The sequence below is a fragment of the Conger conger genome, chromosome 16, assembly GCF_963514075.1.
Source record: "Conger conger chromosome 16, fConCon1.1, whole genome shotgun sequence".
Taxonomy (NCBI): Eukaryota; Metazoa; Chordata; class Actinopteri; order Anguilliformes; family Congridae; genus Conger; species Conger conger.
The window spans coordinates 12,443,734-12,458,498 of record NC_083775.1 but is presented as its reverse complement, the minus strand read 5'-3'; the positions used below and the strand labels follow the sequence as shown (position 1 = coordinate 12,458,498).

Here is a 14,765-nt window from a genome sequence, read left to right as displayed (position 1 = left end):
GTGTGTCAAGTGCACAGATGCATTTCTCCATCTGTCTCAGGCCTGCTTTGCATCACTGTGTATATACAGCGAGAACCTGCATCTTCCAGAGCAGAGTCCCCACACTGCTCTGCAATTCTGACATCTTTCAGAGTGCCCACACTGCTGTGTAATTCTGACATCTTTCAGAGTCCCCACACTGCTCTGCAATTCTCTTCATCTAGTTCAGAGGAATAACAGTAAACATGCTGATATCCCAGTGCTTTTCTGGCAGTCACTCACCAGTGATACGAATGGCACGAGGGAAGAACGGACAGTGACATCTTTAGCTTCGCCCCATCCTCATCCTAACCCTAATCCTGACATACTGTAAGAGGACTGACCGGCCCTCACTGGCTCCCTCTCAAGCTTTCTGTTGTCAAACCGCACTTTTCGCTCTTTTCACTCCCGTTCCAGTGCTGCGTGTGTCCGCAGCTACGGGGCTCAACGGCACCGTTTGCCCGCCTCCGGTCCGGGGGAATGCGGAGAGTCAGCCAGCAATCAGGCTTTTGGAAATCCATCCTCCACCCCTTCCTAGGTCTCGTTTCCAGTTGCGTCACACGTCAAAATGAAAGTGTAAACACGTTTGATCACCGACCGGCAGCCAGCGGGCCCACCTAATCACTTTTGTTAAATTTAATCCCGAAAGTTGCCAGGAGTCTTAAACCCCCTAATGTAATTCCAAACAAACACTATCCAAAGTTTACCAGAGTGCTCAATTCCGTCCAAACAGAGCTACAATAAGGAATCTGTTGCCAGTCCCGAAAGGTGACAAATGACATGAGCCACGATCGCTCTCCGATGCCAGTTTAAACATTTTGATAAACTATATTTGGAGCGCAGATGGGGAGGCACGGAGGCCAGGGAAGGGGTGGTGACAAAGGCAGGAGAAGGCCTCTGTGTTTCAGCTCTCTCTCCGTCTGATGAATTAAGCGCACGCAGCTCCAAAACTTTATGAACCATTATGCGGGACATCTTCCAGCCACCCGTTTTTTCCCCCCCAAGATTTCCGACGACTCTTGCCTTTCATGATTCAGCTTCACCCGCCGCAATCGAAGCGGATCGCCGTTCTCTCCTCCAGCGACAGACCCGACGCTCCCTCGCATTATTCAAACGCGTTCACTGGACCGGCAGTGCCAGTGACATTCAGACGTGAAATCAAACCCGTCGCCGTGCGTTTGGTCTCGAACTGAACCCCCACTTCCCTCCCTCCCTCCCTCCCTCCCTCCCACTCCCGTTTCCAGAGGAGGGCTCGTAGAGAGAGCGCTCGCATTAGTGCGGAACCTGAAGCGTAGCCAGTGGCTGTGTGGAATGCGTGCGGTCTCTCTGCGGCGGTTTGCAGCCTCGTTCTTCATCCGCCGTGGGGCAAACGCGGCCAGAGGGCCCCGGGGACTCTGTATACCCCCCCCCCGTAGAGCACCAGCTGCTGCCAGGCTCAGCCCCGCGGTAATACCGCCGCGTGGCCCGGTGCAGGGGATGCTTCAGCTGCACTGCCACTTGCACAGCCACAGGGGGCGCTGTGGGGACGATTCCAAATCGAGTGGACAAAATCGCTGTTTAATCTCCTGTTCTCAGGCCGATAAACGTACAGCAGCCGAGAATCGCTCAACATTTGTCTCCGTCTTCGACCGACGGTTAAAAGCAGACCTAAAATGGGCTTCATCCGTCTCTGAAAAATTCTCGCACTTGAATAGATTTGTCAGACAAAAGGAGGACACCTGCACATTTGATTAGTTGGGAACTTCAGTCCCTCGTGACATTATAAAGCCTACGGTCACAGCTTCGGCAGATGCTGTAATACTTAAATGAAAGTTTTTAAATGGAGCCCGTCTCTATTTCAGTGGCAGTGGATTTTTTACTTGGTGTGTGCTTTGTCACGGTAGTGCTATTAACCACAATGACATACTCTGGTTTTGTGGCTTAAAACCATTGCTTTTTTAAGTGACCTCACTGTTTTCATTTTAAAAACAAATTATTACCAAAAAACGGGACTTTTAGGAGGCTGCTTTCTATTAAGCGTGTCACAAGTTTTTAACATTGACATGAAAAAAAAAAAACAAGCACACCAAAGTCACAGATGAGAAATATAAGGTTTCATATCAGCGTTAATGAACAGTGAAAATAACAAATATGAGAAAGTCACTCACAGAATGTTACATTTACAAAACCATTAAAAAATGAGCTTGACCGGGGTGTTGTAAAAACCACAGCACTACACTTGCCAGCGTTGGACTGCTTCCAGAAACCAAAAAAATTAATCTGCAGGTATTGAAAGTATAGCAAGGTGGGTCGGTGGGGCTGGGTTCAAACTTCAAACATGCGCTTTACGGTTAATCTTTTGCAGCACAATAAAAATCTCATATTTAATGCTCAATCTTTCTGACAAAATGGCAAAAGCAGACTTCTTTGAAATGTGCTCCACGCTGGTATTAATAGGAAGCTTTATTTGGTCTTTACTTGCGGATCTTTTACGTCTCAGGTCTCTGAGCTGTTTAGCCGCGTTATCCACACCCAGACACCCTCCCAAGAGTTCAGAGCGCTCCCAGCACAGCCAAGCTGGAGGCCTGCCTCAAAGTATAAAAGGAAAAAGATATCCTTATCAAAAGGTAAAATCTGATATTATTGTCCACGACTCCCAGACTGATTATTTAATAAGCTTGATGCGCACCTTCTGTGCAGACATGGAGAACCCGGTTCAGTCCCGCTGTTCCTGGCTTTGTGCTTAAAGTTGAACAGCCTGTTTAACCCTTTTGAAGGGCAGGTTTGTTTCTGGAATGTTTTTTTTTTCCTTTCCTCGGAATTCTAAGTTCGTGTTCTAGAGATCTACTGCTTTTCCATTACCGGTCGTGATGCGATTGTTACATCGTCAGCATTAGAATGTTCAGTTGATAACACGCTAATCACATAACTGTGATGTCACACCTTGAAGACAAGCTGAAATGGAAGTTAGGGCAGGACTAGGTTCTGTGATATGAGGTACACGTGAGTGAAATGGATCTTTTGGGGGAATCTGTGAAGGGCGGGGGGTCGATTTCACTTACAGGTCAGATGGGGAGGGAGACGTCAAATGAGGATGCATGTCACTGAGTGATGAGGATTGATTGAAGGGGAATGGAAAATTGTCAGACATTTGATCAACATACAAGCCCATTGGTACACGACGACGTTAAATCTTGTAAAATCTGGTTTTCCAGGAAGTGGATGGAATATATATATTTTTTTAATATATACTTTAAGACAGAGTTGGGGCTGTAGGCTAGTGCTATTTATTCTGCAAGAGGCACTTCACTGGTATCTACAGTAGAGCAATGTTCTGGGGCCTAGCCCTAGAATTATACACATGCCGAATACATTTTATGGCAAATCCCATAAAAAAAGTGCACGGTGCAAATGTAAACGGTCACATACGTATTTCTGCCAATTGATGCGGTTGTACACGCAATGGCCAGAGTGCAAGGGAGTTCTGTGCATGACGCAGATCTCCCAGTTCTGCCATCCGTGTGACATCAGGCTTTTAAAGTGAATAACGGCGTTTGTGAGGTGAAAGCGGCGAATGACAGGAGACACGAAGCAGCCACCGCTCCCGCTCGAGAGGGGAAGCTCTAAACCGCTTCGCCAGACCTGGAGCGATGCTTCTGCCTGACAGATTTGTGGAGCCGCTAGATTTTCTTCAGTGGTTTCAATAAAACAACTTGCTTTCCAAATTCAAGGTCGCAATATTAACGGGTGTAATTTTACTGGTAGAAGACAATGTGAAACTCTCTTAAGCGTGCGTTAACCACAAACCTTATACTTGGCATAACCTTACATTGTCATGTCTTATTTCACAAAAAAGAAAAACTCCCATTCCTAAACGCGCAGTCTTCACTGTGTCACTGTTTCCCTGGTGTCTCACTCCCTCCGAACCCTTTTGCCAGAATTCCCTGCGCTTCATCCCGCTTCACAGCCGTCATTCTGTTATTCCCAAAATCTCTCGAGCAGAGTCCACCACCCCGATCCTCTCTGATTCTTTTCAATCTTGCTCACACATTTTCCATCAAAATAAATGTGAACAACCTTGGATCCATACGTATGATTTCCCGCTTCCCGGGTATGTCTCCCTGGATATCTTCTCACGAGCCCAGCTGCGTTCTACTCTTTCCTCCGTTTCTGCTTTCTGCCCCTCGACTCGAGTCCTTTCCACCTCACTTTCCCTTACTGCTCTGCTCCGACTTTGTGATTACCACTGCCAAATGCCATTAATGTAATGTAATGTGAAAACGTGCAGCCTGGCCTTTAGACAATGTGGACACTTTCCTCTGAGCATCCATCTTTCCCCCACCTTCTGCACCTGCGCGCCCCATTTCTGCAAACTGCTTCCACGTGTCCATATTCCTGACATGAATATTCCTGACTTCCATCTCCGTCTTCACAAGTCATAAACCAACAAATCCAGCGGTGGTCAACTGATCCAGAGTCAGTGGTTTGAGAGTGTGCCGACTGTATGGAGAACCCCCTGCAGCGGTGGCTGACTGATCCAGAGTCAGTGGTTTGAGAGTGTGCTGACTGTATGGAGAACCCCCTGCGGCGGTGGCTGACTGATCCAGAGTCAGTGGTTTGAGAGTGTGCTGACTGTATGGAGAACCCCCTGCAGCGGTGGCTGACTGATCCAGAGTCAGTGGTTTGAGAGTGTGCTGACTGTGTCGAGGTGCTTTTGCTGTGGTTCAATACTCAATCGGAGTCAGGGGGTTGGAGGTGCTATCCATCTTGTCCCACTCTCGGCTTCTCGGCTGTCCTGTCCCAGACACTGATGCTGTTTACCTGTGCCCACACCTGTCTACCTGTGCTGTCACTGCTGCACCTGTGTTACTGTTTACCTGTGCACTCCAAATCACCTGTGCTGCTGTGCCAGCACCACTACGCCTGTTACTGTTTACTTGTGCTGCCTGTGCTTTTTGTGTGTGTGTATGTGTGTGTATGTGTGTGTGCGTGTGTGTTTGTGTGTGTATGTGTGTGTTTGTGTGTGTATGTGTGTGTGTTTGTGTGTATGTGTGTGTGAGTGTGTGTGTTTGTGTGTATGTGTATGTGTGTGTGTTTGTGTGTGTGCGTGTGTGTGTTTGTATGTGTATGTGTGTGCGTGTGTGTGTGTTTGTATGTGTGTGTGCGTGTGTGGATATGTGTGTATATGTGTGTGCGTGTGTGTGTGTGTGTGCATGTGTGCGTGTGTGTATATGTGTGTGCGTGTGTGTGTCAGTATGTGAGTGTGAGATGTGTGCATTTGTGTGTGATGTGTGTGTGTACATGCCTGTGTTTTTGATATGTGTGTGTGTCTGAGATGTGTGCGTGTGGTGTGTGCGTGTGATGTGTGTACCCGTGTACATGCCTGTGTTTATGATGTGTGTGTGTGCATGTGATGTGTGTGAGTGCGTGTATGTGTGATGTGTATGTGTGTGATATGTGTATGTGTGTGTGTGTGCATGTGATGTGTATGTGTGTGTGATGTGTATGTGTGTGTGTGTGATGTGTATGTGTGATAGGTGCGTGTGATGTGTATGTGTGTGTGTGTGATATGTGGGTGTGTGTGTGTGCATGTGATGTGTATGTGTGATATGTGTGTGTGATGTGTATGTGTGTGTGTGATGTGTGTGTGTGTGCATGTGATGTGTGTATGTGTGTGTGCATGTGATGTGTGTGTGTATGTGTGTGCATGTGATGTGTGTGTGTATGTGTGTGCATGTGATGTGTGTGTATGTGTGTGTGTGTGTGTGTGTGTGTGCATGTGATGTGTGTGTGTATGTGTGTGTGATGTGCATGTGTGTGTGTGTGTGCATGTGATGTGTGTGTGTGTGTATGTGTGTGTGTGTGTGTGCATGTGATGTGTGTGTGTGTGTGTGTGGGTGTGTGTGTGTGCATGTGATGTGTGTGTGTGTGTGTATGTGTGTGTGTGTGTGTGCATGTGATGTGTGTGTATGTGTGTGTGTGCATGTGATGTGTGTGTATGTGTGTGCACTCACACTCTTCTTTCCCCTCACCTCTCCTCTCTTCTGTCTCTCACAGCCTGTGACTGCCACCCCGTGGGCGCTGCGGGCAAAACCTGCAACCAGACCACAGGCCAGTGTCCCTGTAAAGACGGCGTGACCGGCATCACATGCAACCGCTGCGCTAAAGGCTACCAGCAGAGCCGCTCCCCCATTGCCCCCTGCATAAGTACGTGCACCAGCCTCTCCACTCCCAGTCCACTCCCAGTCCATCCCCGGTCCACCCTCGGTCCATAGCCACACTCCCAGCACAGAGGGACCCCCGCTACACGTCAGAAAGCCATTCATCCACTGCCTTAGTACCCACTTAGTACATGTTAAATATCTGGAGCCGCCATTCCTTTCTCCTCTGTTCCCCCACCGCTAGTGGCTTTTCTCAGACGAGCACTTGGTTATTCAGCACATGTAATTAAAACGGCGCGGATCATCAAATCATTCCCCGTGGCAGCGGGCTGGTCATCGGACCCTAAGGAAATGAGCAGCCCGGCTCTGTGGCCATCGGTCTGGGGTTTATTTATTGGGCTGTATCTAAAGGCAACAGGTTTGAGATAAACCCCAGGCACCCGGTGGCCTGAATTGTGGCCTGGCTTTATCTTAAAGGCACCTGGCTTCCCACAGAGAGGTAACAATGATAAACACATGAATACAATGCAATTCTGTCATTGGACGTTTCTTTTTATTGCAAGCAGCGTACTTTTCAATCAGTGCCTTTCGCATTTAAGTTGTGTTTGGAAGCGCTGCAGAGCTGCCATAAAACAGAACCCTTTTCTGTTGGCCTTGGCTGAGCTTCAGGGGCATAAATCAGGCTTGCAAACCCACAGGAATTGCATTTCCTTGATATTTATTTTGCTGGAAAGTAACAAACACAAAGTGTGAAAGCCCAAAAAACCGGTCTTGTTGATCCCATTGAAATCCCATTTACTTTTCCTATAATCGCAAAATATCATGTTTTACTTTTAATAGCTTAATATCAACTGCAGTCATGGAACCTACCTGACAATTTAAGTTAGACAGGAAGTAGAGACATTTCTGTGGGGTCCTGGTAGGGTACTGCGCTGAAGGCAAGGTGTATGTGTGGCACCCATGCAGATGCTGAAGGCTGTGGTTGTGTGTTATAACACCAACTACAGCATCTGTATGGCATACATTATATTTTAATGTTAAAGCATGTCTTCTTGAGATCATTTGGCTGTTTTGATTGAATCCAGTCTACTCATTAAGACAAAATGGAAACCTGCCCTTCCGCCAATGTAGCAGACTGTGATGATACAAACAGAACTCTTAATCTTCCAGTGCAGATAAAGACAAAGACAAGCCCCACAAAGATACTGCATATTTGAATCCTAACCGATATTTTAAGTTCTGTCCAGTCCAACAGAAAGTATTACTAATACACCAAACGTAAGATCTAATATTGCAAAGGAAGCAAGCGTGACAAAACACATTTGCCAAGCACAAACAAACTCCACAATGCTCCATTACCAGAATATACAGGCAGCAGTTTATGGGAAGACTTGGTTCGTTCTTTCTCCCTTTGAACACCCCTATAGTCTGCATGGCCTGCCTGTTATCCTTCTCTACACGGGTCTTTCCACACTTTTTTAATGTGATCTATCCCCTGTGTGATTTCAGTTGAGTAACAATGCTTTCCCTGTCTTGCATGCCTTGCACTGTCTTGTGAGTTACTCTACCAACAATGTACAAGATGTTTTTTACTGCAAAAACCCATGATGATGACATCTGCAGCTACACGAGAGCGGATTGGACCACCAAATTTGGGGGGCAGTTACTTGCAAACATGCTGTTGAAATGTGTAGAAACCTCATAGATACAAATATCATTGCCAGCATTACAAACATACATCACCACCTGGTCAGCTCTCTTCTCTTATACACTGCAAATAATGGATAACAGAAAATGCCATGTATTAAATACACCTTAAAATCTTGCCTTGCATGTTTCAGGCTATACTGACTGAATTATGAAATAAATTGTTTAGCATTTATGTATGTAGCTCACAGTCATGATTTATCTTTGTTAGTCTAACTGTTTGTGCCGTTTGCCCTTTTTCCTCCCTGAATGCAGAGATTCCTGTTGCTCCCCCAACAACCAGCATGAGCAGCACAGAGGAGCCAACAGGTGAGCACAGAACACTGCACTCTCTCCGGGCACCATCCAACACACCATCCAACACACCATCCAACACAACATCCAACACCACATCCAACACCACATCCAACACAACATCCAACACAACATCCAACACCACATCCAACACAACATCCAACACGACATCCAACACAACGTCCAACACAACATCCAACACAACGTCCAACACAACATCCAACACAACATCCAACACAACGTCCAACACAACATCCAACACAACGTCCAACACAACATCCAACACAACATCCAACACAACATCCAACACAACATCCAACACTACTTTCAACACAAGATTCAACACAACATCCAACCTGACATCCAACACAACATTCAACACAACATCCAACGTGACATCCAACAGAACATCCAACACAACATCCAACGTGACATCCAACAGAACATCCAACAGAACATCCAACGTGACATCCAACAGAACATCCAACACAACATCCAACGTGACATCCAACAGAACATCCAACACAACATCCAACGTGACATCCAACAGGTCATTCAACACAATATCCAACACGATGTCCAATACAACATCCAACACAACATCCAACATGACATCCAAAACAATGTCAAACACAACATCCAACGCAACATCCAACTCAACGTCCAATACAACATCCAACTCAACATCCAGCATCAGGTCCAACCCTACGCTCAGCACACCTGATTCAGGGCCTGATTTACGAAGACTAGGTTCTTGCATGTGCAGAACCTTTTGGCATGTGCAAAAGTAGAAACACAACCAATGATTGGATTTTTAATACCATGACCAATTATTTGTTGTTATTTATTTTGTGTGTGCTAAAATGTGTTTTGTATTGAAAGGTCTTATTGAGTCAGGCCCTAAATCAAGTTAACCAATTTGGCTAAATAATGGGCAATCACTGCAGGCGTTAAAGTTATTCATTTATATTTTTAATGCGGTGGAACTTTGAAAAGATCTTGTCCAAAACATGAATGCCAAAGTCTATGGCTAAACACCTGTTGCCAAATAAAATTGTTTTCATGCTATCATCGTTTGCTTGGGGAGTGCCTGATAACGAATTTTCTATATTCAATGTGTTTGGAGAATTCTGCATCTACCTCGGTTCCACGATATAACGTTACACCTGGTTAAAACAATTTAATCTAGCAGAATACCAGTACAAAGGCGTTTTTACAATAATATAATGTATTATAGCCTTGTTATATTGTACTTGAATATTTCGGTATTTGCATGGGTTGACAGATCCAGACGAACTCTATTAGCCAAGCTACTCGTTATCCATGCACGACACACGGATCAGCCCACCCAGGAATAGAGTTTTGCGAATACATTACAACATTTATAGGCCATAACAGCCCAGCTAAGCATAAATTGTTATTTGAAAATAATATGATCTCACCCTATAGGCTACCTAATTGGAAACGCATGAAGTCGGCCTCCCCATCACCCGCTCGGTCAATGTACTGTAACGCCGGGACGGCGACCAAAGGAAAGCCGAGCGAGCTCAGCTCAGCTCAGCCAGCTCAGCGAGGCGAACAGCTGTGCGGCAGGTGCTGAGAAAGGAAATTCATTTGTCGGCAGCGCGAGCTCCCCCGCCGCTCTACCGGGAGGAGGGCTTTTTCAAATGACTCGAATGAAACGCGAGTTGGGAATCATCCGATAAGAACGATATTCATTTTTCAGTGGTTCGGAAACGGTTGCGGATTTCTTGTGCGTGGCGTTTTCCGAATCCGTTTTTAGAAATGCGTGTTACAACGATTTGCCTAGCTAATTTCAGTAACGGAGTAGTAGGTAGAAGTAGCCTAGTAGGCTAGTAGCAGCTGCAGTAGTTTTCAGAAGTATTGCCCTGCAGTGTGAAACAACTATGAAAAAAAACGTTTTATTTTTAATTCTTGCAGGTCAAGTGCAAGTTTTAAAGATTTGTTTCTTGAGGTGGTGTTTTTCTCCGCTTCTGGTTCTAGCCACTTATTTGGGCTTGTATTGTATGTTCATATGAATTGAAATTGAATTCCATATATTGACCAGCATTATCAGGCCTTTTCACTGGTAAAGAGTAGACTAGATGATCCTCATCATTTCAATAGAGCACATTTTTCTGTGACCCACCCTGTATTTAGGCTATATTCACATTAACATAATGTTCTAATATAGAATAATCTAATTTATTTTAAACTTGGGCCTACATGCCCACTAGTGCAGTGTTTATTTTACTAGTGGGAGTGATTATATTCCTTTTGTACAAGTCCTCACAACCCTCCAGAGGGTCCTCAAATCAGTTTAGGCATTACTCCTCTGTAGCACGCTATAACAAAGCCCTGAACCAAATACAGTCAGTCATGTTTTGACATACAGTAGTGTTCACTGTACAACCACATCAGATTAAAATGGCATGCACAGAAAATGTAGGTTATGCACGCACACACACTACCACATAAGACGTATACATCTGCACATTTAAGCATGTGTCACACACACACACACACACACACACACACATACGCACACATGCACATATACTTACACGCACACACAAGCATGTAACATACACAACCGCACACATGCAAGCATGTAACACATACACACACACACAAACACACACATTCATGCAAGCATGTAACACACACATATACACACACACATGCAAGCATGTAACACACACACACACACACACGCACACTCATGCAAGCATGTAACACACATACACACACACACATGCAAGCATGTAACACACACACACGCACACACACACACACACACACAGGGATGGTGTGTTTGGAGCTCAGCACGCAGACAGTATCCCTAAATCTGGGTGAGCCCAGTGCATTCTGGGGAATAAATACCCCACTTCCCTTAACCCGAGAGCGGACACAAAGGGGGCGTTTGTCCGCGCCGTGGGGGTACTGGCCCTCAGCGGGCTCGCTGGGGGTGCCCTCAGCCCCGCGGTGGCGGCTGTCATGGAGGTCCCACAATGGGGGAACGAGAGCTATCAAAGCAAAGTATCATGACGGCGTGGAACCGAGCCCTCAGGTCGGAAAACAAAATGTCCTTTTCCGCCGCACCTCATTTACATGGAAATCAGGCGGGACCGATATGGACTCGTCACTTTCATTCAACTTTTGGGTTTCTCTCTCTCTCTCTCCCCCTCTCCACTGTCCTGGGCCCTGATTTGGGTTTTACTAGAAATGTTGTCTCTACCCCCCCCCCCCCCCTTCCCCGATCACCCCAAACCCCCTTTTTTAGCGGTGGAGGGGGGTGGGGGGGGCATTTTTTCTCATTCCGCTGTTACCCGGGAAACCTCATTCACTCGGAATATAAAGGAAGATAAAGAGAAGGCATAGATTGAGGGCTGGGCAAAGCAATGCAGTTTATTCATATTCAGTCTGCCTGAAATGCCCTCCCCTTCTCTCGCTTGCTATCTTTCCCTCTTTCTCCATACCTCTTTCTCTCGGGCCCTCGCACTCTCCTCTGCTCTCCCCGCCATCTCTCCCCTCTCTCCCCATATCTTTGTCTCATGTTTTTTTGGTCAAATGTCATCAATCCTCTCTCTCCCTCTCATGCCCCCCAATTTCAAGTAAGGATGGTTACTTTGTGGGATAAGGTGCAAGAGCAACTCTTAATTTCCCCCAACTTTTTGTGGCCACCTCTCTTTGAATGGTTTTGTGGCCGCCTCTCTTTGATTGGATGCCGCGGGGAACACAGACCAATGGGAGCAGTTCATTCCTTGACTGGCCTGGCAAAATGTTCAATAGCTGCTAATTTTGCCCACCACCCTTCCTCAACCTTTCTTTGTATGCTAAAGTGACCCCTTCCCCAGAACTGTGATGTCATACATACCAAAGAATCACATGGTCCAGGGCTGCAGACAGGGGGTGTGGGGGGGGGAGGGGCTGGGATGACATCACAAGCAGGGTCTGTGTAGACCTTAATCAGGGGGAGTAGGAGGGGGTCTGTGACTAAAATAATAATAAAAAAAAAACCTGGCACAATAACCCCACCCGAGGTATAATAACCTCACCCGAGGTATGATAACCCCACCCGAAAGGTCCCACTCTACAGCGGATGGCGGGGGCTGGGGTGCCTTGTTTGCGTGCTCCTGCAAAGGATGGTGGATTCTCTTGCACCCATAAGCCTGGTTAGGGAACACATTCGGGCCTGGGAAATGGACTCGGGCAGGCTGGGGTTTGTGTGAGGGCGAGAATTCCTCTTTTTTCCACTCATGCTCTTGTGCAGTGATGTAGTGTATCCTAATGCATCCCTCTCTCCCCTCCCCACCCTTGCTCTATCTCTCCCACTATCCCTCTCTCCCCTCCCCACCCCTCCTCTCTCTCTCACCATCCCTCTCTCCCCTCCCTACCCCCCCTCTCTCTCTCACCATCCCTCTCTCCCCACCCCACCCTTGCTCTACCTCTCTCTCACCATCCCTCTCTCCCCTCCCCACCCCTCCTCTCTCTCTCCCCCCTCCTCTCTCTCTCCTTTTCTCCTTCTCTCCCTCTCTCTCTGCAGATTGTGAGTCCTACTGCAAGGCCTCCAAAGGCAAGCTGAAGATCAACATGAAGAGGTACTGCAAGAAGGACTATGGTGAGTGGAAGACCTTGCGTCTTCGTCTTCGTCGTCGTCCATGACCCGAGACTCGACCTGCAGCTCCTGAGCTCCTGAGGCTTACCCTAGACTCTTGAATAAAATCAAAGCACCAAAGAGTAAGAGTTGAAAGGGTGTCTGTTGGACAGGGGCTTAAGAGGACCCCAGTGACGGATGGCACAGCAGGGTGTCCGAGCGTCTTAAGAGGATAAAGGGGAAGTCGGTGTGACGGAGGGCAGAAGGCCTCGTTAGAGGATGACACGTGTTTTCTCTTTTAGCCGCCTCTTTGGTGACGGTCCCTGCCTTTATCATCCACGCCGTTAACACCCTGGGCCCTCTAACCCCTGCCAGCCACAGACTGTGACTCACACCCGCCCCAGACTTTCACAAACCTGCCCTGGACAAAGGGATCAGGAGATCAGGAACTGAACTGTCCAGGAATCGCAAAATGAGAGAGAGAGGGAGACGGGCTAAGATCAGATCAGAATGTTTGTAAGGTGATGAATAAATAGAACTTAGTTCATTCTTTAATCAATCGAATTAAGTAAATAAATAAATTGGACAAAATTTCTAATTTCACAGCATCATGTGGTGATAAGATAAGATATGATAGGGATTCGGAAAAGCCATCAATTAACAGATCAAACTGTCCAGCTCGCTCCTTGCGGCAAATGCATCACGGTGGAAATAACACATACAGTATGTATTGGACGAGTGCAAAAAACAGTCTTATAATTTGAGATAAAATGTCCTATTTTAATTAGGTTTTTGCAAAATAAGACTGTCAGTGAGGTGAGGCAATTTTATTGATTTTCAAGATTTGCCAATGGGGTAAGACCATTTCACGTGTCAAGCAGACAGTAACTTAAAACAAGCTAATATTTTCTACATGAGAGAAAGTCTCATAAGAAGGCTAGAACACTCAAGACAGACTTTTTTTGCAGAGCACCATTAAAGATACCAAGTCCCCCCACTTAAATCACAAAACTCCCATAAGTCTTTGCTTCACCTTCAAGGATCAGGAGGCATCTGCTCCAGCCCCATAGACTAAATTCACTGGGGCTCAAAAGATGTGACCCCCATTCTCCCTGTCTCCCCCATTCTCTCTCTCTCTCATAGGTTTGGGCTTTAATTATCACACGTCTTTGACAGTTCAGGCAGGGGGGCTGTAGATCCACATAGTTCATATTTGCATATTTGGGTCCACATTACAGCAGACACCTTCCTGATTGGTCCAAGCTTGTACAATGGCTCAGACACTTTCCTGATTGGTCGAAACTTGTACAATGGTCCAGCCACTTTCCTGATTGGTACCAGCTTATACAATGGCTCAGACACTTTCGTGATTGGTCCAAGCGTGGGTCCACTTTGCAGCAGACAGTTTCCTGATTGGTCCAAACTTGTACAATGGCTCAGACACTTTCCTGATTGGTCCAAGCGTGTACAATGGCTCAGACACTTTCCCGATTGGTCCAAACCTGTGCAGCAACTTGGTGCACCCTATCATTGTTAAGGCAGAGTTGTGCAGTACATTTTGTAAAAAAAACAACAACAACAACCTCGGAGATTAAATCAAATGAATTAAAGTTAATTAAATACATTTGACTATTTTATTTTTTGTAATGGATGATGCATTGGTACACAGCCAATACAACCAAAGCTCATTTCTGCTAATATTTCATTTCTGAAGTTTGACATTTATTTTTTACAGCAAATACTCTCCAGTATGCCGGTACATAAATACAGTCTGATTGTAATGTATATGCATTCTAAAACGATCATTCTGTTCCTAGCACTGGCGCGGCAGAGCTACGACTGGCCTTCAGTCTCCCATGAATACAGGTTTATTGCTCTTCCTGGATGGTTCATGGGCCACGCACCTCTAATTGTGTGGAATGTGCTGTTTTTCCTCCCCTCTCTTAACAAATTTTTCAATCTTTGCTGGAAGTAAAAATCAATTAGAGTCCCTTCACGCGGGCCTGTGT

General features: G+C 46.3%; 1 protein-coding gene across 2 annotated transcripts in view; it reads left to right on the top strand.

The window, feature by feature from the left end:
* The window catches only part of LOC133115210 (netrin-1-like), a 51,409-nt gene that overhangs the window by 28,968 nt on the left and 7,676 nt on the right, over window positions 1–14,765 (top strand). For both annotated transcript variants that reach the window (XM_061225004.1, XM_061225005.1), the window contains exons 4-6: window positions 6,055–6,204; window positions 8,121–8,174; window positions 12,706–12,780. In XM_061225004.1, coding sequence (XP_061080988.1) covers window positions 6,055–6,204; window positions 8,121–8,174; window positions 12,706–12,780 — 279 coding nt within the window. The remainder of the gene's footprint in view (window positions 1–6,054; window positions 6,205–8,120; window positions 8,175–12,705; window positions 12,781–14,765) is intronic.